This window comes from Oncorhynchus nerka, linkage group LG3 (assembly GCF_034236695.1).
Source record: "Oncorhynchus nerka isolate Pitt River linkage group LG3, Oner_Uvic_2.0, whole genome shotgun sequence".
Taxonomy (NCBI): Eukaryota; Metazoa; Chordata; class Actinopteri; order Salmoniformes; family Salmonidae; genus Oncorhynchus; species Oncorhynchus nerka.
This window is the reverse complement of record NC_088398.1, coordinates 50,596,969-50,615,319: the sequence shown is the minus strand read 5'-3', so window position 1 is coordinate 50,615,319 and position 18,351 is coordinate 50,596,969. Positions and strand designations below refer to the sequence as shown.

Genomic DNA, 18,351 nt, shown 5'->3' with positions numbered 1-18,351 from the left:
ATGTAGGCTAAATTACCACTGGTCTTTATCCCCCCGGAAGCATCTCCTGAGATTTGTACCCTTTTATTTATAGGGTTGTACATCAGGAATATTTCCATACTGTTCTGCGATAGCCGTTCATTCAACTCGGGAGACGAGCCTTTCAACGGTTCTATAGAACCCTTTTTTAACCTTAATAAATTTAGCAGGTTCCGTTAACTTTTTGAAATAAAATTCCCGGTCCTTATCTTTGATATTATACCAGCTATGGGGGCATGTAATCTCGCTGAGCCCTACTTCCCAGGCCTCTGATAACTCTATAGGCTTTGGAAAATTGGTTGTATAATTAGAACTCTGATTATTACGATATATGTGTGCTGACGCATTACTGGGGAGAGTCAGGTAGAAGCCGCTGTGTTCCATTATGCCCTCCGTTGTACACCCGAATGAGGATGTATTTTATCATACATGGGGGTTTAAATTAACCCCTGATGCCTCCACTACATCCTTCTCTAATACCCAGCTGTTGAATTTTAGAGGCCAGTTTTTCCAGCGGACCAGCACCCATTTTTGACCTTTCTCTCTCTTTTGATCTAGAATCTCCTCTACGTGAAACACCTTGTCTTTACCAACCGTTACCTTCTGTAATTCCTGCTCATAAAAAGATCCCGTTATAAGTTCCCCGTCATAATCTTTTAATATGTAGACCGGGGTATGCGCGGCAGACATTCTGTAACCGTGAAAAGCTCATCACTGTATCCTTGCACGTATTTTTTATCGAAAACACCCCTCAACTTGGATATACGAACCAAGTCCCCCACAATAAATTTAAAATGTATTTTTTTCTTACGGCGAAGAGGGAGCAAACCATACAGATTTTTAAAGACTTGAAAAGAGTTTTCCGAAGAGACTTCGGAGGGTTTCATCCTTATACTTTTATGATAACTATTGTTATACGCAATTACTAAATCTTGAACTATATCGATATATCTATGCGTGTTGTGCGCTGTAAAATAGCGCCACATCCTCTCCTTCAGAGTCCTGTTAAAGCGTTCAACCACAGAAGCTTTCAAATCCGATCCTGTAGCAAAATGTACTATATTGTGCTTTTTCATTAGTTTCTGAAAGGTCTTATTAAAAAATTATTTTCCGCCATCGGTCTGCACTTTCTGGGGGCGCCTCCTTCCTTCAAGATAGAGGCAAATGCCCTGGTCACCTCAGCGCCGCTCTTATTCTTTAAGACCCGGACAAAAGCTATTTTAGAGAAAATATCTATGACCGTTAGCATGTAGCGGTTTCCTTCATTTTTATCTGCAAGGGCCTGCATGTCACATAGATCCGCCTGAAATTGGGACAATGGGTGTGTAGAAAAACTCTATTTCTAGGAAAATGTTTTCTCACGGGTTTATGTAGAGTGTGCGCATCTTGTTCGGATAGCCACTCAGTGACTTTAGCATCGCTTAACCTGTGACCTGTTTCTTCGGCTAAAGCGCTGTAAACGCTCCTTACCACCATAAGACCCGGGTTAGAGGGATTATAATAAATGTTTTTCAAAATCTGCTCTGCCATCCTTCTTGCCTCTCTGAGGTACAATAATGTTAATGAGCCACTTTCAAATAACAACAACATTTCATTTTCATTTTTGGGATTTTTATTTTCATGAAAACATTAGGTATTACGTATACAGACAATCCCTAATTCGTTGCAGGATACATGCCCCCCCTTTCTCTATGATCGAATCATGTAAAACCTTGTATATTTGGGTTAGATTAACAGGTTTGTTTCGCTGAATTTTTACAACAGACACATCCGCTATAAAAGTATATAAACAACAAATATGATACATGGTACAATTAAAGGGTGTTTCAAACAAATAAAGTAAAATCTTAGACAAGGTTGTTTCTAGTTCTTCAGAATCACCACCAAGCCGGGTTACCATTTGTGTCCATTGTAGAACCTCGCCAGCATGGCGTACATGAGTCATGATTTGGTCCATTTTCAAAACACGCTCTACATTAGCCCCGGAATTGGGGGTTTTGTAGAACGAGACATTGTTCACTTTATTTTCAATAATTTGATGCATAACACTTGTAAGTTCTCTCAAAAGAAAAAATGTATTTATTCTATCTAACATCGTATACATATAGTTACCCATTGCTCTACATCTAAATAACAAAAATGTCACTCGGGCTCTTGGGGTTTATTGAGCCAGAAAGCCAACACATCCGACACCACAGCCTCCCTGTATTTGTTATCCTCCACCAGGGTGTGTCGGATTTCTTTGAGTTTCTGGTGTATGTGAATCGCCTCCTTCAGCTCGTGTAGGAACGCTTCGGTTACCCCGTAAACTCTGGGGATAGACGGCACAAGGCCCATCGCCTCCAGGGCTCTGACCAGCGATGGTATAAACCGGCGGGACCAAAGTCTTTTCACCAGCGCCTCAAAATTGTTGAAGAAGTAGTATCTTGGGGGATCGTATAGGCAGGGGTGCCTTCGCTGGCTGGGGTGATTAATCTCACAACCGATGCATTTTTCTCGTATATATTCTCCAATCACCACGTCTAAAAGCGCGGCTACTGAGGCCTTGATTGTGTCAACAAAAATAGTACTGACCACCCCATCAAACACGTCCTCAGGTTGTGTACAGGTAGGGGGTGTCGAGGGTCTTGCCAGGGGGGAGTAGAATGGAGGGCTGCGAGGCATACAATCCTTAGTGTCGGGAGCCCAGGCCGTTTCGGAGTTTGGGTATGCGTTAGGAATATCCATGGTCAATGCGTAGGTTAAGAACTGTAGGTTTTAAGAACCAGCCTTTTTATTCTTGAACCAACCCTCTGGGTATCTGGGCGGGGTTAACAACACAGCTTACCTCGCTTTCTTTGGGGGCTGCCTCTCCTGACGTTGTATCTTCTTGGGGTTGCTTTGAGTCGTAATCCTCAGGATTCGTATATATTATGCACTTCTTTATCCGTACAATGCTCTGGCGCTTTTGGCTCTGTACAAACAGAGAGTCCAACAGCTCCAACATTTGCAATTCCATTAAAGGCCAGCTTTTAAGGGGTATAAGCATTCGGCCGGAAATCCCGTCCGAACCGCCAGCCCTGATGTTTTGGTTTCGGATTTCCGCGGTGCTGACGTAAAATTCCACGCACCCGCAAGGCCGTCCATTTATACGTTGTAATTTAACTCTGTGAAATACTCTTCCTGAGGTGTCCGGGGTACCTTCCCAACGGGTCTCGTAGCCTGTGAACAAGCTGTAACCCTTGGTGATACGGCTCAGTTCGGGACACAAAACCTGTCGAAAAACCGTCCAGTCTTCAACATCATAAGTCACGCCTAATTTCTGGTCGGTATATTCTTCTCCTTCGGCCAACGTATAGAGTTTCACGCTACAGGCCAAGTAATCAAACAGATGCCCCCAATGCTGTCCATTAGACATCAACACTTCATCTTTCAGCGCCGTTGCGGGCGGTATCTGGGTTCTATACACGTTTAAAAACCGCTTTTTTGGTGCATCGTATATTGCGGCTGTATACTTTGCCCTTTCTCGATGTTTCAGACGCGGTCCTGCCTCCGAGGCTACAGTCATCACAGCTTTGCCACTGATCGCAAAATCCATGTTTAAAAAATAGGGTTTACGGTTCTGGGTTTCGAAAGCCTTGTTCTGGACATTTATAATGCTGAGGCCCCAGCGCTATCTATAGCCCCAGACATTCCTGCTTCATAGATAACAACCATAAGGGAGATAAAACTGGGGGGGTGGAGGGGGGCATGGGCCCCAAAAGTTCAAACACCCTCTAACACATGACCACACGAACAGGGGGGGCGGGGCGGGGGCACATATTCTGTACAGGTCATAAGGTCAGCAATCAATCAAATTTGACAGGCGCCGTATCCTATTACTCTCTTACAGTGAGCACCATAATATATTGGACATTGAGGTTTTTTTGTTTTGTTATTTTGCTTCTGTACTCTAGCACCGAGTTTGAAAGGATACACCAACAATGAGGATGAAGTGCAGACTGTCAGCTTTAATTTGAGGGTATTTTCATACATATCGGATGATCCATTTAGAAATGACAGCACCTTTTGTACATGGTCCCCCCATTTTAAGGTACTGCAAGTATTTGTTGAATTGGCTTCACAGATATGTCGTTGTGTATTCATTTGTGACGTCAGTGAATGCAGGAGAGCTGTTGATGAATAGTATTGATTCTAGACTTTGCTGTTGCCTTTGGAGGTTGTTGTTGGGGTGTGACAACATAAGGAAGACAGCGGTGTCGACGCAAATGAAGCTGGCCGTCATAAGGCTCAGAAATGAATATCAATCAATCAGGAACATTGCAAAAACCCTGATCAAAAACACTCTCCTGGATGCAGGTGTAGATGTGTCAAAGTCAACCATACTTAGAAGACTACACCAGCAGGACTAGAGGGTACACTACAAGATGCAAACCACTGATAAGCCTAAACAGAAAGGCAAGATTACAGTTTGCTAAAAAAGCACCTAAAAAGAGCCCCAAGAGTTCTGGACAAAAGTATCATGGACAGATGAGACAAAGATTAACATGTACCAGTGTGAAAGCAATAGGAAAGTGTGGAGAGAAAAAAAAAAGACATGCCCATGAACCAAAGCATACCACCTCATCTGTGAAACATGGTGGAGAGGGTGTTATGGCTTGGGCCTGTATGGCAGCCAGTGGAACAGGCTCACTTGTCTTCATCGATGATGTGACGAGACAGAAGTAGAACAATGAATTCTGAAGTCTTCAGAAATATTTTATCTGCTCAGATAAAATCAAATGCCTCCAAACTCATTGGATGGCACTTAATCATGCAGCAAAACAATGACCCTAAACATACTGCTAGAGCAACGAAGGGGTTTTTGATGGCCAAAAAGTGGAAATCTTTGACTGGCCAAGTGAATCACCAGATCTGAATCCAATTGAACATGCATTTTACATGCTGAAGAAGAGACTGAAGGCAGTAAGTCCCTGAAACAAGCAGGAACTGAAGATGGCTGCAGTTCAGGCCTGGGAAAGCATCACCAGGGAAGATATCCAGCATCTGGTGATGCCGATGCATCGCAGACTTCAAGCAGTCATTGCATGCAAAGGATATGCGACCAAATATTAACAATGATTACTTTATTCTACATTATGTTAAACTGTCCAAAGTTTTGATGCCCGGAAATGGGGGGGGGGGACTACGTACAAAATCTTCTATAATTTCTAAACTGTTCATCCGATATGTATGAAAATACCCTCAAATTAAAGCTGAGTCTGAAAGGATACAATGAGGGTGAAGTGCAAACTCAAAGTGCTAGAGTACCAAACCAAAATAACAAAAAATGGTCACTGTCCAATGAATTATGTGGCTCACTGTAGATACTTTTGTACCCGTTTCCTCAAGCATCTTCACATGGTCCTTTGCTGTTGTTCTGGGATTGATTTGAACGTTCATCTCTAGGAGACAGACGGCGTCCTCTTCCTGAGCAGTATGATGGCCGAGTGGTCCCATGGTGTTTAAAGTTACGTACAATTGTTTGTACAGATGAACGTGGTACCTTCAGGTGTTTTGAAATTGCTCCCAAGGATGAACCAGAGGTCTACAATTATTTTTGCTCCCAAGGATGAACCGGAGGTCTACAATTATTTTTCTGAAGTCTTGGCTGATTTATTTTGATTTTCCCATGTCAAGCAAAGAGGCAATGAGTTTGAAGGTAGGCCTTGAAAAACATCAACACCTCCAATTGACTCAAATTATGTCAATTAGCCTATCAGAAGCTTCTAAAGCCATGACATCATTTAAAGGTACAGTCAACTTAGTGTAAGTAAACTTCTGACCCACTGGAATTGTGATACAGTGAATTATAAGTGAAAAATCTGTCTGTAAACAATTGTTGGAAAAATTGTGTCATGCAAAGTAGATATCCTAACTGACTTCACAAAACTATAGTTTGTTAACAAGAAATCTGTGGAGTGGTTGAAAAAAAATGGTTTTAATGACTCCAACCTAAGTGTATGCAAACTTCCGACTTCAACTGTATCGCAGGGGGGAGTGAGGCCTAAGAGGGTTTTATAAATAAGCATCCGGGTATACAGAGATGAGCAGTTTACAGAGGAGCATAGAGCGCAGTGATTTGTTCTGTAAGGAGCATTTCTGGCAAATTTGAGTCAACCTTAATGGCTTAGTCCATCTGCATTTATTCTATTAAACACATCTTGATTGTTATTATTAATTATTTAAAATTATTCACTCGAAAATTTAAAAAAATTAAAATTATATTACAAAGCATGTCATTGCCCTTTTAAGACACCATTGCCTCTAAGAACTCCGTTGCCCAACTGCGCCTAAACCATGCTTCAAACTTCAGTTGTTTAAAAAACTGCAGTTACTAAGCCACTACTAAGCCGATTTTGTATCTATTTATTTGTAATAATGACAATTACAACAATAATGAATGAACACTTACTTTAACTTAATATAATACATCAATAAAATCAATTTAGCCTCAAGTAAATAATGAAACATGTTCAATTTGGTTTAAATAATGCAAAAACAAAGTGTTAGAGAAGTAAAAATGCATTATGTGCCATGTAAAAAAGCTAACGTTTAAGTTCCTTGCCCAGAACATGAGAACATATGAACGCTAGTGGTTCCTTTTAACATGAGTCTTCAATATTCCCAGGTAAGAAGTTTTAGGTTGTAGTCATTATAGGACTATTTCCCTCTATACCATTTGTATTTAATTAACCTTGACCACGACTCCGTTTAGTTGATCCCTGCCTACAGACAGAAACTAAAACAAGAAGCTCCCGCGCTGAGGTCTGTTCAACGCTGGTCCGACCAATCTGATTCCACACTCCAAGACTGCTTCCATCACGTGGACTGGGATATGTTCCGTATTGCGTCAGACGACAACATTGACGAATACGCTGATTCGGTGTGCGAGTTCATTAGAACGTGCGTTGAAGATGTCGTTCCCATAGCAACGATTAAAACATTCCCAAATCAGAAACCGTGGATTGATGGCAGCATTCGCGTGAAACTGAAAGCGCGAACCACTGCTTTTAATCAGGGCAAGGTGACTGGAAACATGACCGAATACAAACAGTGTAACTATTCCCTCCGCAAGGCAATCAAACAGGCTAAGCGTCAGTATAGAGACAAAGTAGAATCTCAATTCAACGGCTCAGACACAAGAGTGAGGGCCCTCGGAGTGTGGTGTCAGGAAAATAACCTCACACTCAACGTCAACAAAACTAAGGAGATGATTGTGGACTTCAGGAAACAGCAGAGGGAACACCCCCCTATCCACATCGATGGAACAGTAGTGGAGAGGGTAGTAAGTTTTAAGTTCCTCGGCGTACACATCACAGACAAAGTGAATTGGTCCACCCACACAGACAGCATCATGAAGAAGGTGCAGCAGCGCTTCTTCAACCTCAGGAGGCTGAAGAAATTCGGCGTGTCACCAAAAGCACTCACAAACTTCTACAGATGCACAATCGAGAGCATCCTGTCGGGCTGTATCACCGCCTGGTACGGCAACTGCTCCGCCCACAACCGTAAGGCTCTCCAGAGGGTAGTGAGGTCTGCACAACGCATCACCGGGGGCAAACTACCTGCCCTCCAGGACACCTACACCACCCGATGTTACAGGAAGGCCATAAAGATCATCAAGGACATCAACCACCCGAGCCACTGCCTGTTCACCCCGCTATCATCCAGAAGGCGAGGTCAGTACAGGTGCATCAAAGCTGGGACCGAGAGACTGAAAAACAGCTTCTATCTCAAGGCCATCAGACTGTTAAACAGCCACCACTAACATTGAGTGGCTGCTGCCAACACACTGACTCAACTCCAGCCACTTTTAATAATGGGAATTGATGGGAAATGTAAAATATATCACTAGCCACTTTAAACAATTCTACCTAATATAATGTTCCCTACATTATTCATCTCATATGTATACGTATATACTGTATACTATATCATCTACTGCATCCTTATGTAATACATGTATCACTAGCCACTTGAACTATGCCACTTTGTTTACATACACATCTCATATGTATATACTGCACTCAATATCATCTACTGTATCTTGCCTATGCCACTCTGCACCATCACTCATTCATATATCTTTATGTACATATTCTTTATCCCCTTACACTTGTGTCTAAGGTAGTAGTTTTGGAATTGTTAGCTAGATTACTTGTTGGTTATTACTGCATTGTCAGAACTAGAAGCACAAGCATTTCGCTACACTCGTACTAACATCTGCTAACCATGTGTATGTGACAAATACAATTTGATTTGATTCGATTTTGACCTTTCACTATTGGATGTTCTTATAGGCACATTAGTATTGCCAGTGTAACAGTATAGCTTCCGTCCCTCTCCTCGCTCCTCCCTGGACTTGAACCAGCAACACAATGACAACAGCCACCATCGAAGCAGCGTTACCCATGCAGAGCAAGGGGAACAACTACAAGCAGGCTCAGAGCAAGTGATGTTTGAAACGCTATTAGCGCACTAACTAGCTAGCCATTTCACTTCAGTTACACAAGCATCATCTCGGGAGTTGATAGGCTTGAAGTCATAAACAGCGCAATGCTTGATGCACAACGAAGAGCTGCTCGCAAAAAGCAGGAAAGTGCTATTTGAATTAATGTTTACGCGCCTGCTTCTGCCTACCACCGCTCAGTCAGATACTTAGATACTTGTATGCTCAGTCAGATTATATGCAACGCAGGATACGCTAGATAATATCTAGTAATATCGTCAACCATGTGTAGTTAACTAGTGATTATGATTGATTGTTTTTGATAAGATAAGTTTAATGCTAGCTAGCAACTTATCTTGGCTTACTGCATTTGCGTAACAGGCAGTCTCCTTGTGGAGTGCAACGAGAGAGAGGCAGGTCGTTATTGCGTTGGACTAGTTAACTGTAAGGTTGCAAGATTGGATCCCCCGAGCTGACACGGTGAAAATCTGTCGTTCTGCGCCTGAACGAGGCAGTTAACCCACCGTTCCTAGGCCGTCATTGAAAATAAGAATGTGTTCTTAACTGACTTGCCTAGTTAAATAAAAAAGTATAAAAAATATTTCAAAAATTAATTATATTTTTTTAATCGCCGCCCAAAAATACCGATTTCCGTTTGTTATGAAAACTTGAAATCGGCCATTCCGATTAATCGGTGAACCTCTCATTTGAATCCCTTCATCTCAACATCACTGTCAGTTCAGGGCACACAGCGTAAGTCTATTTGCAAAAACAATTATTTGGGAATTTATTTCGTAGAACAGACAATTCTGTATCAGTCTCATCTCCAAAGCAGCATTTTTAAACGAACTCTCCAGAATCCATAGGACGGAAATCCTTCGCAGTGACAGAACTTTAACCCTGGACACAGGCCGGCAGGGAGAGAAGGGGGCAGGCAGGGAGAGGAGTCTCTGAGTGGTCCCCTGGGAGGAGAGTTCTAAAGTGGGAGGCCAGGGGCTGAGGATATGGCATGGGGCTACACACACAGTCGAGCGTCACACTCACACCCGATACACAACACCATGCTCGCACACCCTTTTAAGCTGGTCCAGAAAGCAACTCACAATGTATGCATGCATGAGCGTATAGTTAAGCACATACCCTACCTTTCCCCACTTTACACCCACCCAGACAACCAGGAATGAGAATATTTACATTGACCTGTCTGACACCAACAATCACATTTACATTTACATTTAAGTCATTTAGCAGACGCTCTTATCCAGAGCGAATTTCAGGCCCTTCCTTACTATCCCCTTCATCCCCCTCTCTCCTCCTCCCTTCTCTCGCTCTCAAATCTCCACCTTGGATTATGAATTTCCACTCACATTTAAAAGATCTGTATGTAAGTCACAACAAGGCTTGGTTAAATCTGATCAATTCAACTCTTGTTACGCCAGGGACGGCTGGGTTTCCAGGAACCGCATAGTACAAATCGCTGTGAAACTGAGGGAGGAAATCAGGAAAGTTGAGTTTGATTCATTAAGCTGCTCGGCCAAGACCAGTCATGAGCTCATGTTAAAGCTGGGCTACCGGGGCAACAGATGGAGATTATAAAAATTTAAAAAACATAACTCAGAAGTTCCATAATAACTATTATATAACATGTGGGGACAGTTTGTGACTTTGTGCAACCGCTTTTATATTCCCCCTGACATTAAATATGATTCTGTGGCCATCTTTCTGAACAATGACAACATCAAGAGAAATGTCCTGTGGTGAACATTTTCTCTGTGGCTGGCTGCCGCGCTCAAATAACCTAGCAGCAGCAGCAGCAACTGCTCTCTATCGGGAGGGAAAACAATGGTGTTGCAATCAAGACAGTGAACACTATGATTTACTGTCCCTGATTGGCACCCAGTGTGTGTAGTGTGTATGTGTAGCTAGAAAGATGCTGCCTGTGAGCGAGTATGTACTTGAAATGGGCAGCACTTGGGGAGGCTCCTCTGAGTAGGAATGTCAGGCATTTCATGGTGAGAGGAGCTAGGGCTGCAGCCCTGGCCTAAACCCCCATCCTTCTCCACCCTGCAGAGGGTGTCAGGAACAGCTGGGGGTCATTTTCATCTTAGATTAACAACATGTTGTGGTCTAACAGTCCTGGAAATTTTATAGGGGAGAGTTGCACAATCTTGGCGCCAAAATAGCCCTGAAAGATCTACCACCGCAAGAGGACAGTGTTCGATAGTTGGAGAGCCAGAGTTTGTGTGTAGAGTAGGGCTGCAATACTGTACTACTCTGGGACATGGCCATTTAGTGCTTTCAACATGGTTAACACATTACAGTCGATCAGGAACATACTGTACACAAACATGAATATACTAGTTTGTTGTGATACTTACGTTAACTTTGAAGGATTGGACGGTGTTGTCCAAGAGAAGTATGTTGCAGACCACCTCCGTGTGCTGGCTGTCGCGTGCCAGCTCCGACGCCCGGACATTGTAAGATCTGCCAGCAGGCAACCGGAAGCGTGCGGTCATTACGGTCCAACCAGGGTCTGCAACAGAGACAGAGAGACTAAGGAAGCGGACATTGACAACCTGGCCAATGCACAGATTACTGTAGAGTTGACAGGTACACTTTTCTTGTCAAGTCGGTCTGGCAACACTCATACAGAATGACAGTTCTGAAATGCATTCTTTTGGGAATGAGTTAGAGGGCCGCAAAGTCTATCATACAGTACTACTGACATCAGCACTACGCTAACAAGCCTTCACACGCAGAGGGGGCAACAAGTGCTCCATCTGACAAGAATTAAAATGAATAGGGAGTACAGCAGCCTACATGCGGAGTATAACTCCATGTGAACTCCGACAGAATTGCACCTCTAGGGATCAGCTACACTGCAGCAACGGAGGTCAAGGCACCTTCATTTAAACCTGATGGATCCATATGGAAGGCTTTTCCTTGCCTTTGAGTGGTTGTCACAAAATATCAGGAGGCATCACCGATGATGAATTTGAATGGGAGGAGATTGCCTGTGTGTGCAGAAGTGCTGAGTTGAACAGACATAGCAGGGGACCCCAGGGACCAAATCAAGTGTGCCGTGGAGAGTCACGAGAGCACTTGTTCCACGAACATACGTTGCCTGCTGCCCTAATGTACTTAGTATTTCTGGGAATGTAAAATCTCCTATAAGAGGGTACCAGCTCTCCCGGATTAATACCACATTGTCAATCTCTTTCTACAACTCCCAGATATGTCTTTAACCTGTCATATAGAGGTTCTGGGTATTGTCTGATGGGTAGTTGATGAATAACTAAGTCGCTATGGATAAGAGAGCCTGCTAAAATGACAAATGCAAAATGAATGTCTTCAGGCGTATGCTAATGCAGTGATGGCAAAAGTGCTCTTAGGACAGGAGATACAGTACTTGGAAAATATAATCTTAGTGTTTAAGAAAGGCCCTGGGGGGCGATTACTTACAGCTCACTAGTCACGCATACGGTATGGAAAGAGGAATCTGATAAGATGCGCATGTACAATAATATTTCTTTTTGAGAATACCTTCCAAACATCACATCTTCAATATCTCCCAGAGTCAAGTTGAATCATGTTCACTGTAGTTGACATCAAACGAGCAGTGTCAGCAATGTGAAAACATGTCATCTCTGTAACCGGCAGACTCCCAGGCATGCAGCGGCTGTGTTTGCCCTCACAACCCTGGTGTCATACATGTGGGGCTCTACATCGAGTGGATGGAGCGGGTACGCCGGGCAGCGATGAGGTGAAGTCATGAGGAAGCGCCTTCACCGCAGCTCAGTGACACACAGCTGCGAGCTGTTCCCTTCAGCCTCTCAGCTAGGCTGTGGAGACTAAGACAACCATGAGCCAAAAAGCTGTTTGTTGTTTTTTTTATCATTCAACGGACAAAGGTTACCAGCTGTAATAAGAGAGTAAAACTACTCACGATGACAATATAAAAACTGTATACCAAATACATCACACATTTCTCACAAACTATTTCAGTTCTAAATCAAAAGCAGTGTGTATATATAATAATAATAATAATAATAATAATAAGTGTAATTAGTCTCCACATCCCATCCCAATGAGAGGAGAACAAAGCCCAGTGAGTTAGCGATCCAGCAGGCAGCAGGTCGGCTGGCCGCTCAACCGGGATCACTCCGCAAGAATGCTTCCATTATTGTTTCCTCCAGTCAGCAGAGCTTCCAAACACTGGGCCTGGGCTGACGTGTGTGTGTGTGTGTGTGTGTGTGTGTGTCAAGCCTAATGACTCCAGTGGGCTCCTCCGGTGCTCTCGGCTTATAACAAACAGACGTCCCAGCAGCTCCAGTCTCTGTCCCCCATCTTCCACCGGCCAAACCCCTCTCCACAGTTACACCCATTGAATAGGTACAGTATGTGTCCTCACAACAAATACTCAGGTTGCGTCTCAAATGGCAACCCTTTCCCTTTATAGTGGACTACTTTTGAACAGAGGCCTGTGGGCTTTGGTCAAAAGTAGTGCACTATATAGGAAATTGGTTACCAGTTGGGATGCATCCCAAGGCTTAGGTCAGTCACAATGCAGACCAGAGGATAGTAGAAAAGCGAAGGGGAATCTGAAGATATCCTTTCCTCCCTGCTACAGTAACGTGTAGTAGTATACTGTACACTGTTCGCCAAAATTGGGCCACAGAGAAACAGGTGGTCAATTACAGATGTAGAGACTTGCGTTTCATCTTCATGTGGGGTGATATCGAAAGACAGTTGGAGAGTGGTGTTAGACTTGTCACATAACTGGCAATCTTGGCAGGAATTCTCCAACTCAAGGATGACAATACAATTAAGAATAGAGGCTTGTTTGAGAAAACTAACAGCATGGGACTACCCTCCCTTGGTTGAGTACAAGAAAAAGCAACACTACAGGTTTGCTGTACTAGTATCTAGGACAGCACAGAGAATGGGCTCACAGACAACAGAGTGGGAAGAATGCTTGTTTCATAGAGAGGGTGTTCAGGGGTTGTAGGTAGCATTTGACCCTTGACTTTCTGGATAGCCAGACACCACCTATTGTGTTGGATGCCTGGGGTAAAACCATACAATGTTAGTAGGGAAATGCCACTGTTTGTAGCTATGAGGACAATATCCATACCCTCACTCTACCACAAGCTTCCCTGGACTCCTGGTGACACACACTTCCACTGGCTGCATAGTGAATACATTATCCTTGACTGATGAATATCACTTAAGGTCTGTTCCCATGTCCAATCCATAGGTTAGGCCTATTCTATAGGCTGGTGTAAAACAACCACATTCAACACAACAGCAACACCAAACTGGAGAGCACTGTTACGCCTCATTTCATTTCAGCAAAAAGGACAACACTACAAATCCTAGTCCCAGGATAGCCATATTTATGATGAAAGTAAGCAGTTTGTTTTCTGGTCATTGTTTTTGGAGGACATTCAACACCGTTGCACTATTGACCTTAAACATATTGAGCTGGTGTCATCATTTTACCAAACACCTTGCAATGGAAACAAATATCCCAGCTGGCATTTGTAACAGGACACCAGCAACTGAAAAAAATACTTCTAAAATGTTTTATTATGCAATCAGAATAAGATCAGTGAAGGCATTGTGACAGCACATAAGCTACAATGAATCAATGACTTAGTGAGCAGGTACTGTGTGTCCCGGACAGCTATCATCTCAGACCTTCATAAAAAGATACATTTTTACAATCACACGAATAGCACTGAGTTGTGTCGTGCTCTCCCAGTCTCCACTCCTCCCATTGTGGGTAAATGTTTGGTTTGTTTATGTTACTCTTTTAGAATAAATTCCGCCCATCACTCCCAAGCAAGGCCATTATGCAAATCATCAACTCCTCGAAGTAGGGCTGTGACAAATGTAAAATGTTCCTTAAATGTTTAACATATGTGTTTTGTTGCATTTAAATGATAAAAAAATACAATTACATGTGAATTCACAGTGCAGATATTTTCCTGCGTATAACCCCTAGGTGGCAATGCAATTCCATCTACCGCAGCTGGCTACCAAACGGCGCTCACCTTACTGCTGTCCCCCACCCACTCAGCAACTATGGTAATTAATGCTGTTTTTAGATTCTCTGCTGCGTACTGCAGGCAGCTTGCATGGTGCCGCAGAATTCTATGGCACGTTATTTAAGTGTGAACCACTGGTACCATTAATGCTAGTTGGTGCTAGTTTGACCACCAGAGGGCATCTTTGAGAAGCATTTGATAGCCTTTAATAGTGGCTGTACTAGAGAATGCGGGCATGCGGAATCCCGGGGTTCAATTCCCCGACGGGGAGGAAGGAGTAGGCTGTCCTTGTAAATAAGAATTTGTTCTTAACTGACTTGCCTAGTTAAATAAAGATCACACTAAGAGTATCTAGAGGCGAAAGAAACGCACACCAATTTTGGCTAGAGGAGTGGAACACTTGAAAAATTAAAAGGTGAGCCGCCCCCGCTCTAGGAGCTCAGAGGCAATAATTTAATAACCAACGTTAACAGACTAGCTGTCTTCATCAGGGTATATGAGCATAACATTTCTACACCCTAATTTTCTAATTCTAGTCTAATACACAAATGGAAATTAAGTGAAAATAAAAACCTCATTTATTTATCAAGGCCAGTCCCCATGCTTGTCTCAGAGCAGCACGAAACGATGCTAAAATAGTTGTAGGCATTTGCTTCAAATCCTATTGCTGCTCACTTCAATATGCTCTTTAAATAAGACCTACACCACTATTAACAGCACATTACTCAACACTAGAGACTCATGTCCCCTATGGTAAGCCTACAGTATATTGAAAAATATGACGTGACTCTCCGCCAATAATTACATTGAGGATATTTCTGTAATTCAGTGATATTTATTCCCATTGTAATTCATTATGGATCCATAGCGAAATAAACGTTGGCATCTTGAAAGACAATTTTTATCATTATTTTATTAATGAAAGCATAAAAGAACCCATTATTAGTTACATTTTTTAGTTTGACTAAGAACAGAACAGAGGGAACGTTTCCCTAGTCAGCGCCATTATTAGTGCAACGCCCATTAAAGTGTTGCCAGTGTGTCGGGGTGGGGTTCCACTCCCTTCCTCCCTTCCATGGGCCAAGTCGGTCTTCTGTGCCGGCTCTGCGGCCCATCCCGTGCCCCTGTCCTCGTGCCTTGAACCTCAAGCTCTTTCAGTGGATACAGCTGGAGAACTGCAAGGCAACCCCATTGTGCGACACTTGGGAGCCATGACCAATATAAATGGTCCTGCTCATAACAGGGTTAATAATATATCTGTGAGAATATCCAATAATAAATCGCTTTGTTCAAAAAATTATATTTGGAATTATTTAGTTTTCAAATAACGTAAAATGAGTGAGAAAAAGACCATTCTTGAACATGGGGTAAGACATTGTTACTAATTTGTAAATAATGATCAGTTTCTATTTAGGTTTATGTCACCCATTCATTATCAGTTAAGAGACACAGGACCAAAAAGCACAATCAGTGCTCTAACTCCCCCTTATGCTGGTCTGGAGCAATGAGGTGGTGACACAGGGTACCGTACAAAACCACAAATTACCTCCACGTCCCGCGGCGTAAGCTCGCAACTTTTAAAAGGAGGAACCACTATGCAGGGGTCGCGTTAACACAGAATTCTGTATTTTTCATTTGGGGGAGAGAAATATAAAACTCATAAGAAAATGCTTCTTGTCATCATTTCTGCTTGACAGACTCATTTTTGGCTTCAGTTGCACTCCTCCACTCAGGATGAGAATTCACAGAAGGGCATTCTATCAGCAGACAGTGCTCCGACTGATCTGTAGCATTTCTCCGGTACTTCTCTTCTCAGTGTAGCTTACTTTTCTCCATTAGGTAACTTCAAGCAAAACATCATAGAATGTAGCAAGCTACTTATCCTAAACAGAAATAAAGATATTGCTTCTTCATTTCAAGATCATTTACTTGTCGCTGCTAGCCAAATACCGTTGCACTTCATTTTTACCAAATGACATGAAGTTATTTTCTGCAGAGTATGTTGCACTAATAAACTTGGCTATTTTCTGTGAAGGACAACTATAGTTGCATGCCCCTGATTACTCTACTGAAGCAAAGAAAACACTTGACTTTAAATATAAAACGCAAGTGAAATGGTTTTAAAAAGCAGATTCTCATGGTCCAGTTAAACATTTCAGAACTCTAACGCGACCCGTATATACCAGCTTGTTCATAGACGTCCAACAATCTTAACACCACGTATCGGGTTTTTGAGAGCTCATGCCTTGTACTTGCAGAGTACAACTTCTCCATCCAGGCAGTCACTGTTGTTCGACATGGGACACGGCATCTTGTAGTCTGGTTCTAGATATGCCATCAGCGCGCATTGAAGCCGACATCCTCCACCATTGACAATGGCTGCAAATCAACCGCAATCATTTCTAAAATCAGGTGGGATTTCATCACTTCGTCCCTTAACGCACCTTCTTGTGAAAAGCCTGTCTAGCGTCTGTTGCGGGCCTGCGCCCACTGCCAGCAACAGTTTGGGTCTCATGGTGCCGCCCTTTCAGATGGTTAAGCATCACCTGTACTACCACTGTAGCTCAATTTCACCAAGCAAAGTTTTCATTTCATCACATTTAAAGTATTGCCATACACTGCTGTAGTATGTCTCACCCTGCCATTTTTCCAACAGTTAATGACGATGATGTGTGGAACGCTTCAGATGTGTGGCAAATCATTTGAAAGATGCATATCTCCTCCTACGAAAGTTAAAGCATTGTTGCGTTAGGTATTTATACAATTTGTATCGTTCCATTTATGATGGGGACCTGTTAGTGGTAGTTTTGCGATAAAAAAAAAAGTTTTTCCACAGTGCAGTTAACATGGATTTTCTTCAAAACGTTGAAGATACCAATTTCGTTGAAACACTTAAAACATTCACACCCCTACCTCGGATAAACACTTAGAAAATAAATTGTATCTCAACTGTATTTCAGGTCGCTCTCTAAGGAGTGATGTCTGAGGTTTGTTGCCCGATGGAGGTCTACTGCTTGTATTGGGAAAAACTTGATTTCCTACATTTCTGTAGTAATAATTGTTTCTGGTGTTCACTGGAACCTGTGTGAGAGTCAGTGGCTAGCTTACAGCCGAGTGGCCAGCAGCCCACAGGAGGTGGAGGCTAGGGGATAGTGTAGAGGAGAGAGAACAGGGGAGGGGAAGGTGCAGTTTACAACTTAGGGTTTTACACAAGAGAACTCCATTCCTTTCCAAGAACATCAGCTTTAACGTATTCTGAGCACACAAACATTGCTCAAAGGTCAGTTAGCTGAGCCCAGCGGCGGCCATGGTGTTGTCGCACTGCCCGGCCAGCCTCAACCCACATGACCTTTACAGGCCTGCTTCCTGGGGTTGAGCTGTCAAATTAATGCATACAGGATTGTACACTTTTCTCCTCTGGCCAAAACAACTTTGACCCCCACCCGTTTAATTTCCAGACGCTTTCAGGGCTCCGGCTGTGAAGGTTTTTAAGACTGGTGTGTTTGCCGGTAGGGGCAAAATTTGCTTTGCCATCAGCTCAGTCCAGAGTTAATTGAAAGCACACTGCGCTTCTGTTAAGCTACTGTATGAACTGTGCAGCTGTCAAAGCATGAGCATGCTGGGCATTTCAAAAGGTTTACATTAACTTGTAAATTGATTAAAATAAGGTTGAGGATGAATATGTGAAGCCTTTACATTGATATGTGTTGGAGCCATCAATATCCCATGATCATAAAAGTTTGTTGATATGATGTTAACATCAGCAAGTCTATGAATCTCAGCTGAGACTGAGTGACACCAGACTTATTTCCT

The 18,351-nt window shown here is 42.9% G+C and overlaps 1 protein-coding gene across 3 annotated transcripts in view; it reads right to left on the bottom strand.

The window, feature by feature from the left end:
* Positions 1–18,351, bottom strand: part of LOC115110187 (tyrosine-protein phosphatase non-receptor type 4-like) — a 127,678-nt gene that overhangs the window by 87,182 nt on the left and 22,145 nt on the right. For all 3 annotated transcript variants that reach the window (XM_029635621.2, XM_029635639.2, XM_029635629.2), the window contains exon 2: positions 10,867–11,021. In XM_029635621.2, coding sequence (XP_029491481.2) covers positions 10,867–11,004 — 138 coding nt within the window. In that variant the 5' untranslated portion in view covers positions 11,005–11,021. The remainder of the gene's footprint in view (positions 1–10,866; positions 11,022–18,351) is intronic.